Below are 25,822 nucleotides of genomic sequence, written 5' to 3'. Positions count from 1 at the left end.
GCACGTCCTAGGTCTGCAGCTTTGCAACCTCAGAATTATAGCTAATGGATGGCAGCGAGTTACGTTTTTGTGCATGGTGATGAATGACGATGCATGATAAACCATAAATTAAACGCAAAAACGTGCACTTAGAAATATTTTCGTTTGGCAGAACTTTGACAAGCTATAATCTGTTTTCAAATGACATTGACAGTTCATATAGACATTAGACTTAGGCCTAATTGTGACATCATGTGTGTATGACATCTTTGGAGAATGCTCTGGCTTCAGCCAATCGGAATCGAGTATTCAACAATGCTTTGGCATAATTCAAGGACGTTCATATTCACTTCAGTTGTTTGCCGATGGTTCACTGACGTTTTTTCAAAGGAGCTATTAGTATTTCCTCTAAACAGCCTACAACAATAAGCTACACATCATGTCAGATGACAGCAAGGTATGGTTCATTTAGCCTATTTTGAGTTTAGAGGAGAAATTACTAACAATATAGTAGGTCACTAAAAGCAATAGGTCTCACTGGTTTGATCCATGGACTGAAATCTGACCACTATTGCCGTTTTGTTTACAATAGGAGCGAATAAGTTGTTTCACAAAGTCACAACCTAGGACTGATATTGACCTCTCATTTATCCACCAGAGCGTGAAATGGGAGGATCCCCGGATGACCAAAAAATAAGGTTGGGAATATGAAGGATGAAACAGAGACACATGAGACCAACAAGAACAGGACAGGAGGCAAGGTAAGAAATATGCTGTCCTTTACACATGTTCTGCCTACTTAGGCACAGATCTATGATTAGTTTAGTATCACTAAATCCTAGCCTTAAAGCATTAGGAGGAGACGCTACACTGACCTTAGATCTGCTATGAGACCTATAATCTGTTGTCATGTAGGCTAAACGTAAGTCCAGTGGCTGTAAGAAGACTTCCGTGGAGGAGGACAGCAGCATTGGTGCAGGTCCGAGATTACTTCATGTTGGGTGCAGGTTGTGTTCAAATTCATCAGCACTGATCTGAGAAGATAGTATCTATATAGGTGAAAGCAATATAGTGGAGGCCCGCAGAGAGATGTGCTTTTACCTGTCCAGTGCAATCAAATCACTAAAGGTGAAGGAAATTAGGGATCAAGTTCAGATTCAACTTTAGATTTCTCTTTGCGGTTTCCCAGAGTCTTCTCAGACACCCGGGTGTGGTTTCCGGGAAAGGGGATCTATCATTGAGCAGCTGGAGAAGGAGGCTCAGAGGACTCTAATGCCTTCTCTCAAGATTGAGACATGCTGTGCCCCAATCCTCCTCTCCTTCCTGAGGAGTCTAACTGATGAGCAAGTCCCATGTCTTTTTCCAACCTCACATGAAACAACTCTGAATTTATAATCATAGTGCACCTTCTAACCACAAATGGGATTTTAGACACTACACCTAACATCACTGTAACCACACCCCTAACTCTTCCTGTAAATCAAGACCAAAATGTCTCATGTACTTGTTAATAGCTTAATTAAATACACTTTTATTTTCCCTGACATGGCTATCTAGTGACTCCACTAACTCAACATCAGTGTGCAGGTAAAATATGTTTCCTTTCTTTTCTTTTCTCTAGCCAATGGAGAGTGATTCAGCATGGCATGAAAAATAACGTAAGTCTCTCCACATAAGGTTCTGGTCAAAAGTTGCGCGCTATATAGGGAATGGTGTCATGGAATTGCTTGATTGACAAAAACATTACTCTGTTTGTTGGCCATAGCTCACATTCGAGCAGCTCTCCATGCTGTGTCTGAAGATTGTTAAAGTCGTGACCCAGACAGCCCTCCGCATTCTCCTACCAGCGCTAGCTCGTATCATGGGGGTGAACCTGAGGAGTGGGGCAACCTCCCCAGAATCCCAGTGCTCTCTGACAGGGTCTGAGGATTCCTTAGGCAGTCTGGATGAGAGAGAGAAAAGGCTGCTGATCAGTGAGATGAACTACTGGACTAAGGAGAGGAGGAGGAATGGCAGTGCAGGGTGCCGCCAAAAATCCACTCGCAGAACCTCATCACCATGCTGTTCGCCTAAGAGGTATGTTCACAGCAATATTTCAACTTAATAATTGCAAGACCTGACCCATACTTATCATAAATTATTAACTTGGAATTCACACCTTGTAGTTTTAAATTCTGGTCAGAAATGTTGCCACTGAGGGGTGGGTCCAGGTGAAAGTCATTTTTAACTGGGTAAGCCATAAAGTCATCTATGAATAAATAGATCAGGTACATGCCTTTCAGAATTAATCATATTCTGATGTCGTACAAACATAAAAATCAGGCAAAAAATCGTGTCAGTTGGCTTTAGGCTTCTAGAACTACGGTGGTATGAGAAGTAATCCATCATTGCTCTAATTTGGTTTTCAGGCTCACTAATGACCCAGATTAGATACAGTTGGTGTCAACTTTCTTCTGTTGAAGGAGAGGCGGACCAAAACGCAGCGTGGTTATTTTGATACATCTTTAATAAAGATGAAAATAGAACAATATACAGAAACCGAAAACAGCCCTATAACAAACACAAAGACAGGAACAATCACCCACAAACCCCAACACCAAACAGGCTCTAAAATGGTTTCAGAGACAATTAACACCTGCCTCTGATTGAGAACCTCAGGCCAAACACAGAAACAGACAAACTAGACACACAAATGGCAGATCACAGATTACAAAAGCAAACTATGGTCAGGGTGTGACAGTTGGTCACATTTGCATGGCATAAGTGGTGATTGTGTGTTTATCTTCAAGGTCCCAGACCTCATTGCAGAGCTTGCCTGCAACTAGAGAGGCTCCACTCATGGAGGAGCCTCTGAAGGCTCTTTTTGGGGTAACGGAAGAGAGCCTCCTGATATCCCTGGTTGAGGGTCACTCCAACCCCAGCTCCTCCGAGTTGAGCTGTGCTATCGTGGGGGAGGTGGTACACCAGCTTAACTCTGGCCTCTCAGTGGCCATTCAGGCCAGCCCGGGGAGTTGCCCCCCTATGGACAGTCAGGACATAGCAGCAGGCAAGGAGGTCATTCGGGTAGCCTCGGTGCAGATCCTGGCCGAGCTACAGAGCCAAACGTCTGAGCCAGAGTGGGTAGGGTTTATCGAGCCCCTCATGGACCCTGTGACCGATGATGTGCTGGATGCCATTGTCGGCACAATGGACAAAATGGCACAGGACTTCAACATCCTATTGGATCTGGCCAAGAAGATGACAATCTTGGGGTCAAAATGTCTGACCAATCTTCAATGTGACCTTGATGTTGAGTGTCCATCTGGGAAAGAAGGGACCACTCACTTTCTCAAAGAGACTGGATCCTCTACCAGTGTGGTGGCCAGAAAGATTCAGACCCTCTCTAGCCCCAACTTTCAGTCTAAAGCCCTGAAGGCGGTGAGCACCATCCTTACAAGGAAAGTCAGCAGCTCTTCTGGCATGGCTCCTTCCTCTAGGCCTTCTAGTGCTGCTCCTAGCCTTACTGAAGCCCCCCTGAATACCAGCTGCACAGCCCTGACACCTGTAACCTCCACTGCCACAGTGATTGTTAAGGCATTTGTGGGAGGCATGGAGACGATAGCATCATTTGAAGGCACATGTGAAGCAGTTGATTGGCCAGTTCCTGTAAATGACCACAAAACAGGATCTTCACAGATGATAACCTTATCTCTAGCCCGCACACTCTACGGCCGTATACGAGCAAAGCTGAGGGACCTTTTAACTCTATCCGCTCGAGAAGAAGGTGTGGCTAAGGATGCTTCTCTTCAGGAGTCTTCAGACACCCTGGAAAAGGCAACTGTTTCAACTGTTGAGGTCCAGTTACCCAGCACCGAATTTAGTAGAGTTCCCAGTGAGAGCCAACCAATACCAGCTCTCTGTCTCTCCAATCTGGATACCAGTACTCAAGAAGTTCTTAGCAGTGTTTTTTCCATCTACAAGTCAGAGTTATCAAAAGTGGAGAGTAAATCCTTGGCCGTTGTCAGTTCATCTGATGAGTCCCTAGAGGCTTGTTGGTTTGTTGATGGTGTCCTATCAAAGCTCGATGACTATACTATTTCCCAGTCACCCTCACCCAATGAAGACTTGAGCGTGAGTACTCAATATTCTCAACTGAGCTCAGAAGAGAGTGTCAGAATCACAGAGTCCTCTACTAGTCTGATTCAGAGCATTAATAAGCTCTCTAGCAATGACTTCCAGACTCAGGCAGAAGAGGCAGTGAGTAAAGTGCTGATGAGATCCAGTCATTCCTTTATCACACAGATCAGCCATACTGGTCTTCAGAAAAGTCTGCAGGCTGGCTTATCATCTAGCTCACCATCAGAGATCCATGTCCTTTCAGAATCCATGTCCTCCATGTCCTCTGAGAATACAGCATCTGTATTAGTGGAAACCTTTGTCAAAGGAATGGTGACTATTTTCCAGAAAAATGAGTCCACTGACACTGTGCTACTGGAAAGAAGTGGGAGAGTTTCACAGTGCTCCCACGGGGGCTCCCAACTGGATGATACTGAATTGAGTGTTAAAATATCAGAGGAGAAGCTTTGGTCAACAGCTAAGACCATCTGCGTCAGTATGAAGAACACACTTAAGGATTTCTTCACAGGGCTGAAGCCATCCGGATCCGAAAGGACAGAAAATGCTTCTTCCAAAGAGACCCTTGGGGAAATCCTGGTTGCTATCCAGAGTGAAATCTCAAACTTAGGGCGAATGAAGGATTCCAGGGAGCTCCTTCAGATCAATGATATGGTAGGAACTATACTGAAGGAGGTTGAGAAAAGTGAGGATGACAGTGAACAAGTCTGCCAAGACATCCCTAGAACCTGTTCATCTTTGTCCACTTCTTTAAATGGTCGTAGTTCCTTGTCCAGCTCTTCAAAGAGTCCTAGGTCAGAGTGTGAGTTAGAGATCAACCTCCCTGGCACTCCCATCCCTGACGAAGTGCCTTTTGATCTGACCTGCCCCATCGTCAGGAGCTCCTGCATCGACACCAGGGTCTCTAAAATGCCAGAGATTTCTTCAAGTGACCTAAAGACAAAGATGATGGCACACACAGATGAACCCCTGCATCGTAACAGTCCAATGACTGACAGCAGTCGACCACCGAGTGCAAAAGCCTCTTTTCGATCCTCCACTCCGTCTTTCACCAGCAAGGGAACCTCTTTGGTACCAAAGGGAGATGGGATTGACATTGAAGAGAAGGAGGAGTGTATCCCCAGCAGCTCTGGCCATCTGAGGGAGCTCATCACCCCGGACATCAGCAGTGCCACTGCATTCCCACTGCAGTACTTGATGGACTCCAGCAAAGATGATGTCCTCTGTTTGGTCGCCATACTGGTGATAAGGTTGCTATCGGAGATCAGACCCTCAGCCCTAGATGGACCCTCTCAACAGGCAGCAGACATGACAGAAACATCTCAGCAACTCATCAGACAAGTCCTGTCTGAGTTCTGTGCTGCATCCAGATTCTCCAGGACACAGGCATATTCCCAGATCCTGTACATCCACAGGGTGTTCAGAGGTGTACATAAAAACCTCATGGAGGAGTTTGGCTCTTATAACACCCTGCAAGCAGCTATTTCCTCCCAGGACCCTGCATTTGACAGAGTCCTGGTAAAGTCCTTGACCCAGCAGCTGGTACAGGGATGCAAGGAGGCATCAAGACCAGCTTCTGCTGCAACAAACCCATCAGACCAGGCTGAGACAGAGAGGGGGGCTGAGCAGAAAGCAAGAAGGAGCTTCCTTTGCTTTTCAATGACCAAACTCAGGATCAACTTCAAGGTATAGCAGGGAGTTAGCATTTGTTTTTGGTTCCAGTTAGGTGCTGATGTTATTCATATGATAAGACAAATACATTAAATCAATATGTTTCATTCATCACTAAATTGTTGCCTTGGATTCAGAAGTGTTCCATTTATTTATTTATTCTCTGTACCATTTTCTTTACCTTCTGTTAGCGTTCCAAGAGATGAAACAAAAAGGACTGCCATTCAGTCCAGGAACAGACTGAGATTCCCTCTACTGATGGACATTGCATAGGTAAGGATGTTTTAGAGCTCTGCTAAAGCTTGTAGTTTTGTTTAGGTGTGTGTTAGAAACATAGGTATGCCTACCAAACTCATAGCACTGTTATTTTTCAATGTTACTATACTGCATCTCTCTCTCTCTCTCTCTCTCTCTCTCACTCATCCATTTCTCTTGTGTTTCTAGCTCCCGTTGGAGAGGTTTCTCCCTCCATATCTCAGCCTGTCAAAAAACGATCCTTGATTGTCAGGGTCTTTTCAGCAATGATGAAGCCATTCAGGCGCTTCACCAAGAAGAACCTGTAACCTGTTACGCTGCAGTTGAACTACTTTTGTAACAGCAAGACTTTTGACAAGAGGCATTTCTGCATGTCTACCCTTTCAAAGTCTATTTGATCAAATAAATGCAAATGATTTTACAAGAATTTCAAGTGTTTTGGAAGATTAGTAAAACTGAAGCAGCTTTTCTCAGAGAAATGCACTAGTTCCCCCTTGGTTACACATTTATTGTGCAGTTTTTGAGTTGGCAGGACTTGGGGCAGCAGGTAGCCTTGTGGTTAGAGCGTTGGGCCAGAAAGGTTGCTAGGTCAGATCCCTGAGCTAACCATGTAAAAAAGGTCTGCTCCTGAACAAGGTAGTTAACCCACTGTTCCTAAGCTGTCATTGTAAATAAGAATTTGTTCTGAACTGACTTGTCTAGGAAAATAAAAAATAACCACAGCTCGACTCTAATACAATAGTTGCTGCATAGACTGTCAGATAACCAGATGTTGATTAATTTAGTTTGATTGGTAAGAGTTAACCAGCAAGGGGAAAACACATAGAGGAGAATTAGCTATTCCTAGAGCTATGTTGAAAATATAAGGTCCAACAGTTGACAGTGTATGTCAGAGCAAAAACCAAACTGAGGTCAAAGGAATTGTCCATAGAGCTCAGAGACATGGTCAAGACACAGATCTGGTGAATGGTACCAAAACATTTCTGCAATATTGAAGGTCCCCAAGGACACAGTGGCCTCCATCATTCTTAAACGGAAGAAGTTTGGAAACACCAAGTAGAGCTGGTGGCCAGCCAAACTGAGCTTCGGGGGAGAAGGGCAGCCATAGCTTCAACAGCCATAGGCCCAGGGATTTCACATCACATTCCATGATGCAATGCAGAATACGGCTTCACACAGAACAATCACCAAACCCATAAGATAACACTTAGCACAGCCAAACATCATGTATCACATGAAGAGGGATGTGTGTTCTCCAGACGTGATACCTTGTCATGGACCTGCTGTTCTCCCCCATCTCTCTCTTTCTCTCCCCCCCCCCTCTCTCTCTTTCTCTCTCTCTCTCTACCACACCTGCTGTCTCGACCGCTGAATGTTCGGCTATGAAAAGCCAACTGATAATTACTCCAGAGGTGCTGACCTGTTGCACCCTCTATAACCACATTATTTTGTTGACTCTGCTGGTCATCTATGAAGAATGTTTGAACTACAGTACTTGAAGAACAATCTGGCCTTAATGGCCATGTACGCTTATAATCTCCACCGGCACAGCCAGAAGAGGACTAGCCACCCCTCAGAGCCTGGTTCCTCTCTAGGTTTCTTCCTAGGTTCCTGTTTTTCTAGAGAGTTTTTCCTAGCCACCGTGCTTCTAAATCTGCATTGCATGCTATTTGAGGTTTTAAGCTGGGTGTCGGAATAAGCATTTTGTGACATCTGCTGATGTAAAAAGGGCTTTATAAATAAATTGTACTGATTGATTGATTGTATGAAATGGAGTAGCATATATCATCATGCAAAATGAACATTGAGCACTGTCTCCATGGAGTATAGCACTGCAGCCTTAGGCAATGTATATTTACGTGGTGCATAACATTATCTCATATCACATGCATGGCAAGACATGATTGATGTAATTAGATGCTCTGGAGAGATCCCACCCTCCTTCCCCAACACATGTAGAATGCTTAGAAACCACCAGAAACCTGTGAAATAGATCAACAGATGATGTTTTATCTCCTCTCAAGGTCTGTTGGTTTACAGTATCTCAGAATCAGGAACTGTCATATCCCATGTGATATGTCAAAACAAGTTGATGCATGTGTTATCACAATTGTAAAAACATTCCTATACATTCACAACAGATTTCACAAAATCCATGTTCCTGTTTGATTTTGGGGTAGGCTGTCAACAGCACGTACTGTGACACTATGATATGTATTCTGATCAAGTCAACAATACCTCTAGGCATATCTGACGTCATGTATTTGATATCTTTACGTGAAGGTTAATGTCCATATTGACATCAGTTCATTGTGTTTGAGGACGGTTCACTGACCGGTTTTCAACGGATATGATTAGACTAGTTTAACTATAGTTCTATTCTGCTATTACATTCATTAATCTGTCATACTTCATCCAACTTTGAATTCAGTCACAGATAAAGAAAACGATGTTGATAAAATGCATTCTGTTCAATCTAGAATACTTTACATCAGAGTTTCATTGCCAAACCTGCTGTGTTCTGTTTTGTTTGTGCAATGCAGATGACAAAGGAACAGCTTGCAAAATTGTGCAAGACCATTGTCAACTTCATTGCACAGACCAGGCCGCTGAACAGATGATTAACATGGTCCAGAAGTTTTTCTATGATCACACTGCTCCAGAGGACCAGTTAGATGTTGATTCCTACATTCCATCTGCAACAGAAGAGGTGATCACTGTTATTGCAGACATGGTGGATGAAATGAAAGGAGAAGATGCAGACTCGGTTAAGCTGCTTCAAGAGGGGGCAGCAGGGTAGCCCAGTGGTTAGAGCGTTGGACTAGTAACCGGAAGGTTGCAAGTTCAAACCCCCGAGCTGACAAGGTACAACTCTGTCATTCTGCCCCTGAACAGGCAGTTAACCCACTGTTCCTAGGCCGTCATTGAAAATAAGAATTTGTTCTCAACTGAATTGCCTAGTTAAATAAAGGTTAAAAACATTTTAAAAAAGAAGTGGCTGTGAAAGTTAAAATGTTGGCAGTGACCTTGCAGTGGAGCAACTGGACGATTAAGACTCTTCTTTCCCAAAGGAGCTGAACTCGTGTATATCTTGCAAGATGTCAAAAGTGAAGCAAGCTGAATTAGATAAGCCAACAAGCACCCAGAGAGATGAAGTGGGACACTGTCAACATGGTGAAAAACCTTGACATCATTCCGTGGCCACTGGGCTCATACAGACCAATATGGATTCGGAGGCGCCAAATATAATTGATAGCTTTGTTGAAGATGTCAAAGGCATTGTGAAGCAAGCTGAATTAGATAAGCCAACAAGCACCCAGAGAGATCCGCAAGTGGGACACTGTATGCCAAAGCAGAAACCCTTTCACACGTCTCGTAGACTCTGCAACAGGCTCCAGGCAAAGATAAAATAATTATTTCACAGAACGGGTGGAGCTGCATTCCAAAGGGAACAACTTCTGGAGCACACTGACTCCAGTGTTCTGCCTGGTTCAACCCTGAACTCATCTTCAGCAAGTAGGAGTGAATCACCCATAGCAGAATGCAGTTCATCTGCTGTTCCTAGTGGACATGATTCATCTGGCTCTTTAGAAGAGAAACCATTTGAGACCAGAGCAGATTGTACTCATGGTCAGAACTCTCCTCTACTCAGTAAGAGTGAGGCCATACTGCAAGAGGTCAACACAACTGGACGTGGTGCTCTCCGCAAATGCCAGAGTGAGAACTCCCAACCTTTACTGGTTCTCTGTGATCCAAACCTGGAGCCCTGCACCAAAGAGGTCTTATCTCAGATTGTGACTGTGTATAGGTCCGAGATGGCAGATTTGGAATCAACGTCCAGTGTTGTAGAGAATTCCTCTTACAACTCCTTTGAAGTCTGTGACTTTTTGGATGGTATCATGTCTTACCTAGAAGACCTGCCCGTGTCCAGTTCCTCATCATTGGAAGGAGTAAGTGTTACTCCAGCCTCAGTCATTGAGCAGCTTTCGAGTGAAGTGTTTCAGAAGAAGGCAACCAACAAAGTCAGAAAAATACTGATCAAATCTGTCAATCTCTTCCCCAGCGAAGTCGGTTCAAGCCAGACAGATTCTCATATGTCGCCAGCATTATCCACCATTTCCTCAAAGCATACAGATTCAGTTGCTATTGAAATTATTGGATCAATTGCAAATGATATGAAGAGCATTTTCCTGCTCACAGAGTCTCCTACTACTCTATGGCAGGCAGACTCTATGCTTCAACTGAGTGATGAGAAACCCTCAGAAGCCACGAATGCTGCAGCTGTAAGCCCCCAGACTGGTGTGGAAGTATCTGAGAAGAAAATCTGGATAACCGCAAAGACTATTTACCACAATGTGAAGGCAAAGATGAGGAATTATTTCTAATTGCAAAGACAAGCCAAAGCAACGAAGGCTCAAGCCAAAAGACCCTCAGCCATATTCTGGTTTCCATTCAGAAATAACTGTCAAAATCTGACCAAATGGTGGCTGCAGGACAGCTTTCACAAATAGATAAAGTGGTTGGAACTATGCTGGAGAACATTGAGAAGATAAGCAGCGAATGTGGCGAGGAATTGGTCTATCAAGAGTCACTGCGGTCTTCCTCCTCGTTGTCATTCTCAACTGCCAAATCACAGAAGACAGAGTGGGAATTTGCACTCCCTGGCACTCCCATTCCTTCTGAGTTACCTGAGAGTCCTGCTCAGCCCATTGTAAGATGCTCAGTCATTGACATGAGCGAATCTACTAAGCCAAAAACAATGGTGTGTGATGCAAGAACAAGAATGTTTGCCATAGCCGATACTATCATGAAGAAGGTATATCCAGAGGCAGAAGGGCAGGTTACATCTCACTCTGATCTAACAGATAAAATAGCTAGACTGGAGGAGCTCATATCTCAGGGTAGGATTGGTGCTCTCTCCCGTGATCTCAGCCACCAAGTCAACCGCATCATTTCTGATAGCAACTTGACCCCTCTGGGACTGACAGTGGCGGCTGGAAAGAGTGCATCTGATACCATCCTTTCGAAGCTGAAGAGGAATGACAAGGTGGGGAAGCCCACTTACGAGCTGGTTCAGCTGTTTGTAGAGGAGTCTGTTAAGTGCCTCCTCCTTCCTAGTTTTGTGCCCTATTCAACTTCAATGACTTTGGTTCAGGGGGCCAAGGTGTTGGCTAGAGTGTCTGAAGATAGAATTTCATGCTCTTCTTCTTCATCAGTATTTAGTGACACAGTCAGTCTCTTTACAAAAGTTATGGTAAGCCAGGTCATGTACTCTGTGGATTCTGATGCAGAAAGTAGAGGATCCTCTCCAACTGAATCTCTCCAAACATCTGAAACCACTATATCTGAGGTAGGCAATCTATTGAGTGGCAAGTCCTCCCCTCGGCTGTCTCCTTCTGGCGTCATTATGGCAACAAGCGAGACCTCCAATTCAGCACAAATCTTAAAGGCCAACATTGATGGAGAGGAAGTGGATACCACCAGTCATTCTGGTGTAGCTCAAAACATTGTCAGGGACGATATGTCAACCAGCCCAGACATGGTCAAAGATGTCCCACTTCCAACCCCATCCTCTGATAACTTGGGCAGTGATGATGACTTCACCGGCCTCATCAGCATGTTAGTAATGAGAATTCTAACAGAAAAAATCATCACACAATCACAAGACCTATCCAGCCTATCCAGAGACACAAGCCTATCCAGAGAACTTGAGGATTCATAAAGTCTACAGAGCCGTCTATAAAAATCTGTTGGGGGAGTTTGGCTCTGAGAAAATCCTCCAACAGGCCGTGTCGACTCAGGACTCTTCATTTGATAGGATTCTTGTCAAGTCTTTGAGTGAAGCGCTTCTCCACAGATGTAATGAGGCATTGAGGGCAGCCTCAAGAACATCAGTCAAAACCACCGGGCCTAAGGCTCTTCCACTGGCTGAGGATGTGAGGGCTAGCAGCGGGAAATATCTTTTTTCTACAAAGGCTGGCCAGGCTGACAGGCAACTTAAAGGTACAGCAAACGTATTTAAATGAACAGTTGTGGGAGATAATGTGAGTAAACAATGCTATTCAGTGTAAAAAATATAAAACCATCCATTCATTCCAAAACCAAATCATAAATAAATGTTGTGCTGGTGTGGTAGGTGTGATTGTTATCATCATGAGGTTGTTCAGCTGTGACATTTCTTTAAACATGTTTTTCTCTTTAAATACTTAGCTATTCAAGAAGAGGAACAAGAAGGATTCCCACCGCTCTGAGTCAGAACAAGTACAGACCACTGCTGAAGATGGCATGCGTAAGTTCACACAACAGGACATTGTCTGATATTGGTGTACAAAGAAATGCCATTTCAAAATAACCTTACAAAGGTTATATACGCAATCAGTAGTCATCTCTTATGTAAAAGTAATTATATTCTCCAAAACTCAAGCTGTTGGTTCTCATTTATCAGTGTCAGTTATGTTGAGTTGTAACATACATTACATCATTTCTAAATTAAAGTGCATGTCAACTCTCTCTCTCTTCTGTAGTGCCCAGCATAGTGCCACATGCTGCCATGTCTGCACTGCCAAAGGATCTCCCCGCCAGCTCCCAACAGGAGACGCCTCACAAACGTCCACTTCTCGTCAGGATGTTTTCTGCCATCTCCAAAGGCCTGTTCAAGCCCTTCAAACAGTCCTTAAAGACCAAGTAACTTAAGACAATTTATTAAACGTCATTCATTGCATTAAATTGGCCTTTGTCTTCTTATGTGCTCCTGTTAACAGACCAGATTACAATACTGGTCTTTTAAATGTTAGCAGTGATAGCAACATTAACTATAGTGGTGTGTATAGCCCTTCTACACAGTCTGACTCTTCTGACACTGTGTGACATGCCCTCTGATCCAGTGATCTAGGATCTTCTGAGTGGCTTTAGGCCTCAATCTCTGCCCTCCTGCCCAAATAAATGTTTTCTCTTCTGATATATCTGCCACTGTCAGCAGCCAGCAGGGGGAAACATTTCTCCCTCATAACTAAAACACTGAGAAAGGCTTTTATCTATTGCAGCATATTCCATCTTTTGATTTAACCTATTATACGGTAGTAGTACCCATTATTTCCCAACGGTTATATCACAGGAAATGTGTTATAAAAAGTCAACTTACAGTGCATCTGGAAAGTATTCAGACCACTTGACTTTTTCCACATTGTTACATTTTCCTCTCATTAAGCTACACAAAACACCTCATGACAAAGCGAAAAGTGTAGAACATTTATTAAGAATAAAAACAGAATTACCTTATTTAAATAATTATTGAGACCCTTTGCTATGAGACTCGAAATTGAGCTCAGGTGCATCCTGTTTCCATTGATCATCCTTGAGATGTTTCTACAACTTGTTTGGAGTCCTGTGGTAAATTCAATTGATTGGACATGATTTGGAAAGAAACACAGACCTGGGGTAAGGGTATGAGAAACAATATTCTCTGATCTGATGATACCGAGATTGAACTATTTGGCCTGAATCAGGATCCTGGGAAAGATGAACGGAGCAAAGTACAGAGATGGTTGATGAAAACCTGCTCCAGAGGTTCACCTTCCAACAGGACAACGACCCTAAGCACACAGCCAAGACAATGCAGGACTGGATTCGGGACAAGTCTCTGAATGTCCATGAATGGCCCAGCCAGAGCCCGGACCGATCGAACATCTCTGGAGAGACCTGAAAAAACTGCAGCAAAGCTCCCCATCCAATCTGACAGAACTTGAGAGGATCTGCAGAGAAAAATGGGAGAAACTCCCCAAATACAGGTGTACCAAGCTTGTAGCGTCATACCCAAGAAGACTCGAGGCTGTAATCGCTGCCAAAGGTGCTTCAACAAAGTACTGAGTAAAGGGTCTGAATATTTGTAAATGTGATATCAGTATTTTATTTTTAGTACATTGTTTTATTATTTTTTAATCAAAAACCTGTTTTTGCTTTCTTATTATGGGTTATTATCTGTAGGGGGGGACGACGACGATTGAATCAATTTTAGAATAAGGCTGTAACGTAACAATGTGGAAAAAGTCAAGGGGTCTGAATACTTTCCGAATGCACTTTATGTAATGAAAATATTAGCTGGTTGCCACTATAGATAGCTAGGTTATCCAGTGCAGTGGTAATACTGCCTTTCTTGGGAGATAACGTAGGATGCGTGCTTATCCGGGTGCCAGAGACACAATCACAAGCTTTCTTCAGACTACATAGCTCAAACTTACAACGTAAAGATATGATTATCACTACTTAGGTCAGACCAGATATTGTGTATAAAAACAAAACACTTTATTACAATTAGGCTGAAAAAATCCAATGAAAACACAACTACTTTACAAGTACAAATGTTTTCCTTATTCATTGTTATTTACAGTTTTTTTTCTTCAACATCAATTTAAAAAATGGCATATTTATGAGAAAACACAATATACTAAAGTACATGTTTACAGTGTATTTGTTACATAAACATAATAGACTGAAAGGAAAATGCATTATTATCCATTAAATATCTGAAGGTTACAAAAAAAAAAACTAAATGTTACATTTAAGAGTCAAGCTCCCTCTTATGCAAACAATTAAGGAGATAACTTTTAGGGACACTTCTGTCAATGTTAAATTGATACATTGAAAAGAGTTATGTGAATGTGTTTCCACAGGTAAAAATGCATTCACTAATGACTCAGGGCTTTGATGTCTGTGAATAACTTTCACAATGACAATTAGCATGAGGACGGAAGTCCCCCCACCTTTATCGTTCTGGTAGGCAATGCAATGCATCTGTACTACTGAGATGTAGTCTCATTAATATGCATTACTTTATCAAGATACCTTTTTTTAACAAGAAGGGTGTTTTCTATATCTACCAACTATGAAATTACAGACATAAACGGTAAGCATGAGAATAATATCATCAAGACGGACAGGGACAATGTATGAATACACAAAACATTATTCAAATGGACATTCCCCAAATGAGCTATGCACCAGCCCATAGCCACAGGATATCTATGGAGTAACATTAATATATTCATTAATGTAAAAAAATCCATGAATATTGTTTTTCTGCTTTTCTGATCTTAAACCTCCCCCTGGATGTTGGTCCAGGGGAGACCTTCTGAAACAGTCGCTAAGGAAACAGCCGACAGTTACTGTGTTGAAGATAGATGATGACACTCTTAAAAGACAGGTCATTCCTTTACATGGAGCAGTTCCTTAAACCAGGTTAGATTCAACACAGCCACCTCAGACTGGACTCCACCACTCCTTCATAACGCTGGATCTCTTCATAATGCTGCTCCTCAGTCACTGAATGCATTTACACTGATGAGATGTTCTGCTTAGCCTAGCTGAAAGGGGAGCTCTAACTAGTCCTGTGGGCACCTAGCTGCTGCCCCGCTGGGCTTGGCCTGGGTCTTGCCCCTCATGGCCCCTCTGTGAGCCTGGCCCTTGGCTGGCTGCTGCTGTACTGGGGACTCTGCTGCAGCGGAAACTGGGGCCTGTTGGGCCGGGCTGTGAGGAGGAGGGGTCTGTATCTGAAGCGAGGCAGCTGCAGTCACCACCTGCTGCTGGAGGAGCTTCTGCTGAACCACCTGGGCTGTGGCTGTGCCTGCTGGAATCATCTGGACCTGGGGATGTAGTCTGGGTCAGGGCCACCGTCAGGGGCTGGATCTGTTACGAGACACTCTGTGATTAAAAGTAGTTCTCAGAGTAGAGCTATTTTGAATTGACCAAAGCACTTCTCCCCCGATTGCTCAGTTTGGCCTGGCGGCCAGCTCTAGGAAGAGTCTTGGTGGTTCCAAACTTCTTCCGTTTAAGAATGATGGAGGCCACTGTGTCCTTGGGGACCTTCAATATTGCAGAAACGTTTTGGTACCCTTCACCAGATCTGTGTCTTGACACAATCATGTCTCTGAGCTCTATGGACAATTCCTTCGACCTCATGGCTTGGTTTTTGCTCTGACATACACTGTCAACTGTTGGACCTTATATTATCAACATACAGAAAACATCTGAGAGGGTTGATCTAGCTGCAGATAGCTAATTCTCCTCTATGTGTTTTCCCCTTGCTGCTAATAAGCTCTTACCAATCGAACTAAATTAATTGAGAACATCTGGTTATCTGACAGTCTATGCAGCAACTATTGTATTGGAGTCAAGCTCTGGTTATTTTATTAATTTTCCTAGACAAGTCAGTTCAGAACAAATTCCTATTTACAATGACAGCTTAGGAACAGTGGCTTAACTACCTTGTTCAGGAGCAGAACGTCATATTTTTACATGGTTAGCTCAGGGATCTGACCTCGCAACCTTTCAGTTACTGGCCCAACGCTCTAACCACAAGGCTACCTGCTGCTCCAAGTCCTGCCAACTCAAAAACTGCACAATAAAAGTGTAACCAAGGGGGAACTAGTGCATTTCTCTGAGAAAAGCTGCTTCAGTTTTACCAATCTTCCAAAACACTTGAAATTCTTGTAAAATAATTTGCATTTATTTGATCAAATAGACTTTGAAAGGGTAGACATGCAGAAATTCATCTTGTCAAAAGTCTTGCTGTTACAAAAGTAGTTCTTCATGCAGCGTAACAGGTTACAGGTTCTTCTTGGTGAAGCGCCTGAATGGCTTCATCATTGCTGAAAAGACCCTGACAATCAAGGATCGTTTTTTGACAGGCTGAGATATGGAGGGAGAAACCTCTCCAACGGGAGCTAGAAACACAAGAGAAATGGATGGGGTAAGAGAGAGTGAGAGAGTGAGAGAGAGACAGAGAGAGGGAGAGATATGCAGTATAGTAACATTGAAAAATAACAGTGCTATGAGTTTGGTAGGCATACCTATGTTTCTAACACACACCTAAACAAAACTACAAGCTATAGCAGAGCTCTAAAACATCCTTACCTATGCAATGTCCGTCAGTAGAGGGAATCTCAGTCTGTTCCTGGACTGAATGGCAGTCCTTTTTGTTTCCTCTCTTGGAACGCTAACAGAAGAAAGGTAAAGAAAATGGTACAGAGAATAAATAAATAAATGGAACACTTCTGAATCCAAGGCAACAATTTTGGACTGTTACGAAGCAGGGGTTCATCTGTGTGTGCCATCATCTTTGTCTTTAGGTCACTTGAAGAAATCTCTGGCATTTTAGAGACCCTGGTGTCGATGCAGGAGCTCCTGACGATGGGGCAGGTCAGATCAAAAGGCACTTGGTCAGGGATGGGAGTGCCAGGGAGGTTGATCTCTAACTCACACTCTGACCTAGGACCCTTTGAAGAGCTGGAAAAGGAACTACGACCATTTAAAGAAGTGGACAAAGATGAACAGATTCTAGGGATGTCTTGGCAAACGTGTTCACTGTCATCATCACTTTTCTCAACCTCCTTCAGCATAGTTCCTAACATATCATTGATCTGAAGGAGCTCCCTGGAATCCTTCATTCGCCCTAAGTTTGAGATTTCACTCTGGATAGCAACCAGGATTTCCCCAAGGGTCTCTTTGGAAGAAGCATTTTCTGTCCTTTTGGATCCGGATGGCTTCAGCCCTGTGAAGAAATCCTTAAGTGTGTTCTTCATACTGACGCAGGTGGTCTTAGCTGTTGACCAAAGCTTCTCGTCTGATATTTTAACACTCAATTCAGTATCATCCAGTTGGGAGCCCCTTGGGAGCACTGCGAAACTCTCCCACTTCTTTCCAGTAGCACAGTGTCAGTGGACTCATTTTTCTGGAAAATAGTGGCCATTCCTTTGACAAAGGTTTCCACTAATCCAGAGGCTGTATTCTCAGAGGACATGGATTCTGAAAGGACATGGATCTCTGATGGTGAGCTAGATGATAAGCCAGCCTGCAGACTTTTCTGGAGACCAGTAGGCTGATCTGTGTGATAAAGGAATGACTGGAACTCATCAGCACTTTACTCACTGCCTCTTCTGCCTGAGTCTGGAAGTCATTGCTAGAGAGCTTCTTAATGCTGAATCAGACTAGTAGAGGACTCTGTGATTCTGACATCTTCTGAGCTCAGTTGAGAATATTGAGGAGTCTTCATTGGGTGAGGGTGACTGGGAAATAACAGTCTCTCTTTTCATCAACAAACCAACAAGCTCAGGGTCATCAGATGAACTGATTGATTTACTCTCCACTTTTGATAACTCTGACTTGTAGATGGAAAAACACTGCTAAGTCTTGAGTACTGGTATCCAGATTGGAGAGACAGAGAGCTGGTATTGTTGGTAACTGGGAACTCTACTAAGTTCGGTGCTGGGTAACTGGACCTCAACAACAGTTGCCTTTTCCAGGGTGTCTGAAGACTCCTGAAGAGAAGCATCCTTAGCCACACCTTCTTCTCGAGTGGATAGAGTTAAAAGGTCCCTCAGCTTTGCTCGTATACGGCCGTAGAGTGTGCGGGCTAGAGAGAAGGTTATCATCTGTGAAGATCCTGTTTTGTGGTCATTTACAGGAACTGGCCAATCAACTGCTTCACATGTGCCTTCAAATGATGCTATCGTCTCCATGCCTCCCACAAATGCCTTAACAATCACTGTGGCAGTGGAGGTTACAGATGTCAGGGCTGTGCAGCTGGTATTCAGGGGGGCTTCAGTAAGGCTAGGAGCAGCACTAGAAGGCCTAGAGGAAGGAGCCATGCCAGAAGAGCTGCTGACTTTCCTTGTAAGGATGGTGCTCACCGCCTTCAGGGCTTTAGACTGAAAGTCGGGGCTAGAGAGGGTCTGAATCTTTCTGGCCACCACACTGGTAGAGGATCCAGTCTCTTTGAGGAAGTGAGTGGTCCCTTCTTTACCAGATGGACACTCAACATCAAGTTCACAATGAAGATTGGTCAGAAATTTAGACCCCAAGATTGTCATCTTCTTGGCCAGATCCAATAGGATGTTGAAGTCCTGTGCCATTTTGTCCATTGTGCCGACAATGGCATCCAGCACATCATCGGTCACAGGGTCCATGAGGGGCTCGATAAACCCTACCCACTCTGGCTCAGACGTTTGGCTCTGTAGCTCGGCCAGGATCTGCACCGAGGCTACCCGAATGACCTCCTTGCCTGCTGCTATGTCCTGACTGTCCATAGGGGGGCAACTCCCCGGGCTGGCCTGAATGGCCACTGAGAGGCCAGAGTTAAGCTGGTGTACCACCTCCCCCACGATAGCACAGCTCAACTCGGAGGAGCTGGGGTTGGAGTGACCCTCAACCAGGGATATCAGGAGGCTCTCTTCCGTTACCCCAAAAAGAGCCTTCAGAGGCTCCTCCATGAGGGGAGCCTCTCTAGTTGCAGGCAAGCTCTGCAATGAGGTCTGGGACCTTGAAGATAAACACACAATCACCACGTAATGTGACCAACTGTATCTAATCTGGGTCATTAGTGAGCCTGAAAACCAAATTAGAGCAATGATGGATTACTTCTCATACCACCGTAGTTCTAGAAGCCTAAAGCCAACTGACACGATTTTTTGCCTGATTTTTATGTTTGTACGACATCAGAATATGATTAATTATTTTTTTTCAATTTAAAGTTTATTGAGTTTTCTTGTTTTTCAATCAACCAACAGAACACATTCCACATTCACAGATGTGACAAGCTTTTAAAAAATAAAAAGTCAAAAAATAATAATACATTTGAAAAAATAAAAAATAAAAATACAATTAAAATGAATGATAAAGTCAAACAAAAGCATTTATTTTTCTTAATCTATTCATTTTCCTTGGTGCATATATATATACATACATACATACGTACATACATACACACATATACATACATATATATATACACACACACACACACATACGCACATGTACTCAAAAACTAAATTAAAATAAAAACCCACAAAAACATATAACACTTGCAGCAGCACTATCAAGGTTCTTATCAGCTATTTCAAGCATTCGCTGAGACGACGGGCCAATAATTCGTTTTTAGGTTTTACAGTACCTTACACAACATGTATCTGCGCATTTCCCTAGTCACCCCGTTCACTCTGTCCAGTTTGAAATATAGTTGAATAGTGGAGACCAGAGTCTATCAAACTTGGGCTGTCTCTTGTGGAGGTCATAAGTGAGCTTTTCAAGAGGAAGAAAGTCAACAATCTGGTCAATCCACATTTTAAATGTAGGAGGGGTATTAGAGGCCCACAATAGAAGAATACATTTCTTAGCAAAGTATGTAATAGTCATAAGCAAATTTTCTCTGTCAGGATCAAGAACAAAGTCCTGCTGGGCATTAAGAAGATAGATACACGGGGTCATATCAAACTGTACCTCTAGTATTTTCTGTGCAATCTCTCTACAGCTCCAAAATACATGCATATAAGTTCCACTTTCAGAGGTACATCTTTTACAGTTAGGAGACATATCTGTTTTCATTCTATGGAGTCTCAAAGGAGTATAATAAAATTTGTACAAAAATTTGTAATTAGATTCTTTCATTTTTACACTGGTAGAGGAGCAGTATACCCTGTCGCAAACCTCCGCCCATAACTCATCACTGATAGTCAGACCAAGGTCCTTTTCCCAGATTATTTTCAAAGGAGTAAAGGAGGAGCTTCCTTTCTCAGAAAGGAGTCTATAGATGTAAGATATTTTGCCTTTAATGGATTGTGCTGTGACAAGAAGGGTTTCAACTTCATTCAACTGAGTTCTAAACCTCCTCTTGGAGGTAAATGAGGAAATTACATGTCTAATTTGAAGATATTTAAAAAAAATGGGATCTTGGCACATCGAATTCACTGCAGAGCTCTTGAAAGGATTTCAGTGTAGTGGTTTTCTGATGAAATAGGTCTGAAAAGGTCCTGATTCCTAGAGTATGCCAAAGATTAAAGTTGGCATCCCTCAGGGCTTTTGGCAAGTCTGGGTTGCCTACAATAGGCGAGTGAGAACATATTTGGGAGGAAATGCCCAGGTATTTCTTACAGTCCCTCCACGCTAGTAGGGTGCTGTAAATCACAAAGGATTTGGCTATGTTGCCCACTTCACTAAAGTTATTAATGAATATAATTGAGCTTAAGGGCAATGAACCACAGGATTGGGCTTCTATCTGAATCCACGTTGACTCTTGTCTGTTTGTGATCCATGTTAACATGTTGCGGATTTGGGCAGACCAGTAGTACAATTGAAGGGAGGGAAGGGCAAGACCACCCTTAGATTCAGGTTTCGATAGAGTGGAAAACTTGATCCTAGGTTTTTTATTGCCCCATATAAATTTGGTGATGCTTTGGTTAGTTGTTTTGAAGAAGGAAACTGGAAGATAGCATGGGAGCATCTGAAATAAGTAGTTCAGTCTAGGGAGGACGTTCATACGGATTACATTAATTCTTCCTACTAAGCTAATTGGAAGGAGAGATCAGGTTTGGAGATCAGGATTTCCAGGAGTGGAAGATAATTTTCCTTAAAAAGGCTATTCAGATATTCAGAGGTATTGAAACCCCTGTGTTTTCCATTCAAATCTTCATAGAGCTGGTGAGTGTAATATTGAGAGGGCAGACAGTGGATTTTTAAAATTGATCTTATAACCTGAAAACTACTGAGCAATTGTGTCTAAAATGAGAGGGAGGGATTTCTCAGGGTTGGATATGTAAGCAAGACATCATCCGCGTAAAGCGGAATCTTGTGCTGCAGGCCATAACATTATCTCATATATGGCAAGACATGATTGATGTAATTAGATGCTCTGGAGAGATCCCACCCTCCTTCCCCAACACATGTAGAATGCTTAGAAACCACCAGAAACCTGTGAAATAGATCAACAGATGATGTTTTATCTCCTCTCAAGATCTGTTGGTTTACAGTATCTCAGAATCAGGAACTGTCATATCCCATGTGATATGTCAAAACAAGTTGATGCATGTGTTATCATGTTGCTATTTATTTATTTCACCTTTATTTAACCAGGTGCAGCAGTTGAGAACAAGTTCTCATTTCAATTGCGACCTGGCCAAGATCCAGCAAAGCAACACAAAGTTACACATGGAGTAAAACAAAAACATTCAATAATACAGTATTCGGCATTGGGTTTGTGTTTGGTATTTTTAATCCAAATCACACAACAACAAAAAAACTATTAGTTATCAGCCCAAGAAAAAAAGTAACAAGGAAAATAATCATAGAAATAATAAAAAATAACTAAATAAATTGTCCGATAGGTCTATTCAGATAACAGATTTCACAAAATCCATGTTCCTGTTTGATTTCGTGTGAAGGCCGGTGCGGTAGGCTGTCAACAGCACGTACTGTGACACTAGGTGATTGTATTCAGGGTGATTGTCAACAATACTCTTCTAGGCATATCTGACGTCATGTATTTGATATCTTTTGTGAAGGTTAATGTCCATATTGACATAGTTCATTGTGTTTGAGGACGGTTCAGAGTGACCGGTTTTCAGGGACATGGGAAAAATAGTCCGGTATTTAACGAGTTACAAAGATAGAAAGCTAAAGGATAGCTGATCAAACAGCTGCAGTATCAGTAAAGGCGCAGAGCCTGATTAGCTTTAACGGGATTAGCATAATGGCTAGTTTCTATGGAGGATTACAGATTTGAGGTAAATCATTTTTTTACGTTAAATATAAATTTACAGTTGCCTAATTCCATTTTGATTTTATGGAAAATAAAAAATAAAAAGGTATGTGAAAAAGAAACTATGGTTGATATTAGAAAATAAGTATGATTGGAAGTTTAGGACAAAAGACGTCTGAACTGCTTCCATCTTGGAACCTCCCAAGGATATTAACGTTTATTATGTTGCATTGGGTTTGATTTGTATTTATTGTGGATCCCATATTGCTGCAGCAGCTACTCTTCATGGCATTCAGTGAAATGGAGGATTGTGCAGGCCGGCAGGTTGCTACAGGATCCTAGTATCATGTATGTTATAGGGATCAGATCTGGCTGACTTTTTCACCTGAACTGCTCATTGGCTGTCCATAATGAGCCCAGCGAGCAGGATGTGTAGCTGGGCTCTGCAATAATTAGCTCCCAGAGCAATTACAAATAACTATTCTTGTTTTAAAAGCGTCATTACAACTAGCAACATGACGGTCAGTCACCTCTAAACAGGACTATGTGTTGGATTTGTCCATGTCTCGCTAAATTAACCTAGCTACCAGAACAGCTGTGGAGAATTTATACTACAGTTTTAAGGGATCTCTCTGAAGGTTTTAGATGATACAGTGGTGCTTCGTCCTCTGGATGAAGAACCATACATCTCGGCTTGGCTTCATTGCATTATTATTTGGGAAACGTTGACATGCCATTTGTGTTGGCGGATGGATGAAAATAATGTGATTATAGTATCGTTATACATAGGCTAGCAGGAAAATCCGCATGAGATATCCATAGAACTGAGCCCTGCTCCATTTCAGCACCATGCCGTGGTCTCAGGTGCTGCCCAGACTCGAAACATTTCAGCACCATGGCATTTCAGAACCATGTCAGCTCTATGCAGGACAGCTCCACAGTTGATTTTAGAACGTCATTGAAATTATTCTGCAAGTGGTTATAATTTATTGCATGTCCTAGTTTTGCAGCTTTGCAACCTCAGAATTATAGCTAATGGATGGCAGCCAGTTACGTTTTTGTGCATGGTGATGAATGAGGATGCATGATAAACCATAAATTAAACGCAAAAACGTGCACTTACAAATATTTTCGTTTGGCAGAACTTTGACAAGCTATAATTTGTTTTCAAATGACATTGACAGTTCATATAGACATTAGACTTAGGCCTAATTGTGACATCATGTGTGTATGACATCTTTGAAGAATGCCTGGCTTCAGCCAATCGGAATCGAGTATTCAACAATGCTTTGGCATAATTCAAGGACGTTCATATTCACTTCAGTTGTTTGCCGATGGTTCACTGACGTTTTTTCAAAGGAGCTATTAGTATTTCCTCTAAACAGCCTACAACAATAAGCTACACATCATGTCAGATGACAGCAAGGTATGGTTCATTTAGCCTATTTTGAGTTTAGAGGAGAAATTACTAACAATATAGTAGGTCACTACCAAAGCAATAGGTCTCACTGGTTTGATCCATGGACTGAAATCTGACCACTATTGCCGTTTTGTTTAAAATAGGAGCGAATAAGTTGTTTCACAAAGTCACAACAAAGGACTGATATTGACCTCTCATTTATCCACCAGAGCGTGAAATGGGAGGATCCCGCGGATGACCAAAATAAGGTTGTGGGGGAATATGAAGGATGAAACAGAGACACATGAGACCAACAAGAACAGGACAGGAGGCAAGGTAAGAAATATGCTGTCCTTTACACATGTTCTGCCTACTTAGGCACAGATCTATGATTAGTTTAGTATCACTAAATCCTAGCCTTAAAGCATTAGGAGGAGACGCTACACTGACCTTAGATCTGCTATGAGACCTATAATCTGTTGTCATGTAGGCTAAACGTAAGTCCAGTGGCCGTGCCAAGAAGACTTCCGTGGAGGAGGACAGCAGCATTGGTGCAGGTCGAGATTACTTCATGTTGGGTGCAGGTTGTGTTCAAATTCATCAGCACTGATCTGAGAAGATAGTATCTATATAGGTGAAAGCAATATAGTGGAGGCCCGCAGAGAGATGTGCTTTTACCTGTCCAGTGCAATCAAATCACTAAAGGTGAAGGAAATTAGGGATCAAGTTCAGATTCAACTTTAGATTTCTCTTTGCGGTTTCCCAGAGTCTTCTCAGACACCCGGGTGTGGTTTCCGGGAAAGGGGATCTATCATTGAGCAGCTGGAGAAGGAGGCTCAGAGGACTCTAATGCCTTCTCTCAAGATTGAGACATGCTGTGCCCCAATCCTCCTCTCCTTCCTGAGGAGTCTAACTGATGAGCAAGTCCCATGTCTTTTTCCAACCTCACATGAAACAACTCTGAATTTATAATCATAGTGCACCTTCTAACCACAAATGGGATTTCAAACACTACACCTAACATCACTGTAACCACACCCCTAACTCTTCCTGTAAATCAAGAACAAAATGTCTCATGTACTTGTTAATAGCTTAATTAAATACACTTTTATTTTCCCTGACATGGCTATCTAGTGACTCCACTAACTCAACATCAGTGTGCAGGTAAAATATGTTTCCTTTCTTTTCTTTTCTCTAGCCAATGGAGAGTGATTCAGCATGGCATGAAAAATAACGTAAGTCTCTCCACATAAGGTTCTGGTCAAAAGTTGTGCGCTATATAGGGAATGGTGTCATGGAATTGCTTGATTGACAAAAACATTACTCTGTTTGTTGGCCATAGCTCACATTCGAGCAGCTCTCCATGCTGTGTCTGAAGATTGTTAAAGTCGTGACCCAGACAGCCCTCCGCATTCTCCTACCAGCGCTAGCTCGTATCATGGGGGTGAACCTGAGGAGTGGGGCAACCTCCCCAGAATCCCAGTGCTCTCTGACAGGGTCTGAGGATTCCTTAGGCAGTCTGGATGAGAGAGAGAAAAGGCTGCTGATCAGTGAGATGAACTACTGGACTAAGGAGAGGAGGAGGAATGGCAGTGCAGGGTGCCGCCAAAAATCCACTCGCAGAACCTCATCACCATGCTGTTCGCCTAAGAGGTATGTTCACAGCAATATTTCAACTTAATAATTGCAAGACCTGACCCATACTTATCATAAATTATTAACTTGGAATTCACACCTTGTAGTTTTAAGTTCTGGTCAGAAATGTTGCCACTGAGGGGGTGGGTCCAGGTGAAAGTCATTTTTAACTGGGTAAGCCATAAAGTCATCTATGAATAAATAGATCAGGTACATGCCTTTCAGAATGAATCATATTCTGATGTCGT

At 42.7% G+C, this 25,822-nt stretch overlaps 1 protein-coding gene across 1 annotated transcript; it reads left to right on the top strand.

Annotated features, from left to right (window-relative positions):
* The first annotated feature begins 686 nt into the window (after positions 1-686).
* LOC115111491 (uncharacterized) lies at positions 687-6,334 on the top strand. Its single transcript, XM_065016503.1, has 8 exons — positions 687-740; positions 895-958; positions 1,169-1,322; positions 1,601-1,637; positions 1,745-2,055; positions 2,769-5,778; positions 5,955-6,036; positions 6,208-6,334. Exons 1-7 carry the CDS (start codon positions 687-689, stop codon positions 5,967-5,969), a joined length of 3,645 nt encoding a protein of 1,214 aa, XP_064872575.1. The 3' UTR covers positions 5,970-6,036; positions 6,208-6,334.
* The last annotated feature ends 19,488 nt before the right edge of the window (positions 6,335-25,822 follow it).

This window comes from Oncorhynchus nerka, unplaced genomic scaffold, assembly GCF_034236695.1.
Source record: "Oncorhynchus nerka isolate Pitt River unplaced genomic scaffold, Oner_Uvic_2.0 unplaced_scaffold_2___fragment_2___debris, whole genome shotgun sequence".
Lineage (NCBI taxonomy): Eukaryota > Metazoa > Chordata > Actinopteri > Salmoniformes > Salmonidae > Oncorhynchus > Oncorhynchus nerka.
Note: the sequence above shows the minus strand (reverse complement) of the source record. Positions and strands in the feature narration are given on the sequence as shown.

Bases quoted from the DNA above. Each gene is read 5' to 3' on its own strand.
- LOC115111491 (XM_065016503.1), top strand. From the start codon at position 687: ATGAAGGATGAAACAGAGACACATGAGACCAACAAGAACAGGACAGGA. The intron at 959-1,168 runs GTCCGAGATTAC...GCGGTTTCCCAG, and splicing joins GGACAGCAGCATTGGTGCAG to AGTCTTCTCAGACACCCGGG. The intron at 2,056-2,768 runs GTATGTTCACAG...TTTATCTTCAAG, and splicing joins CCATGCTGTTCGCCTAAGAG to GTCCCAGACCTCATTGCAGA.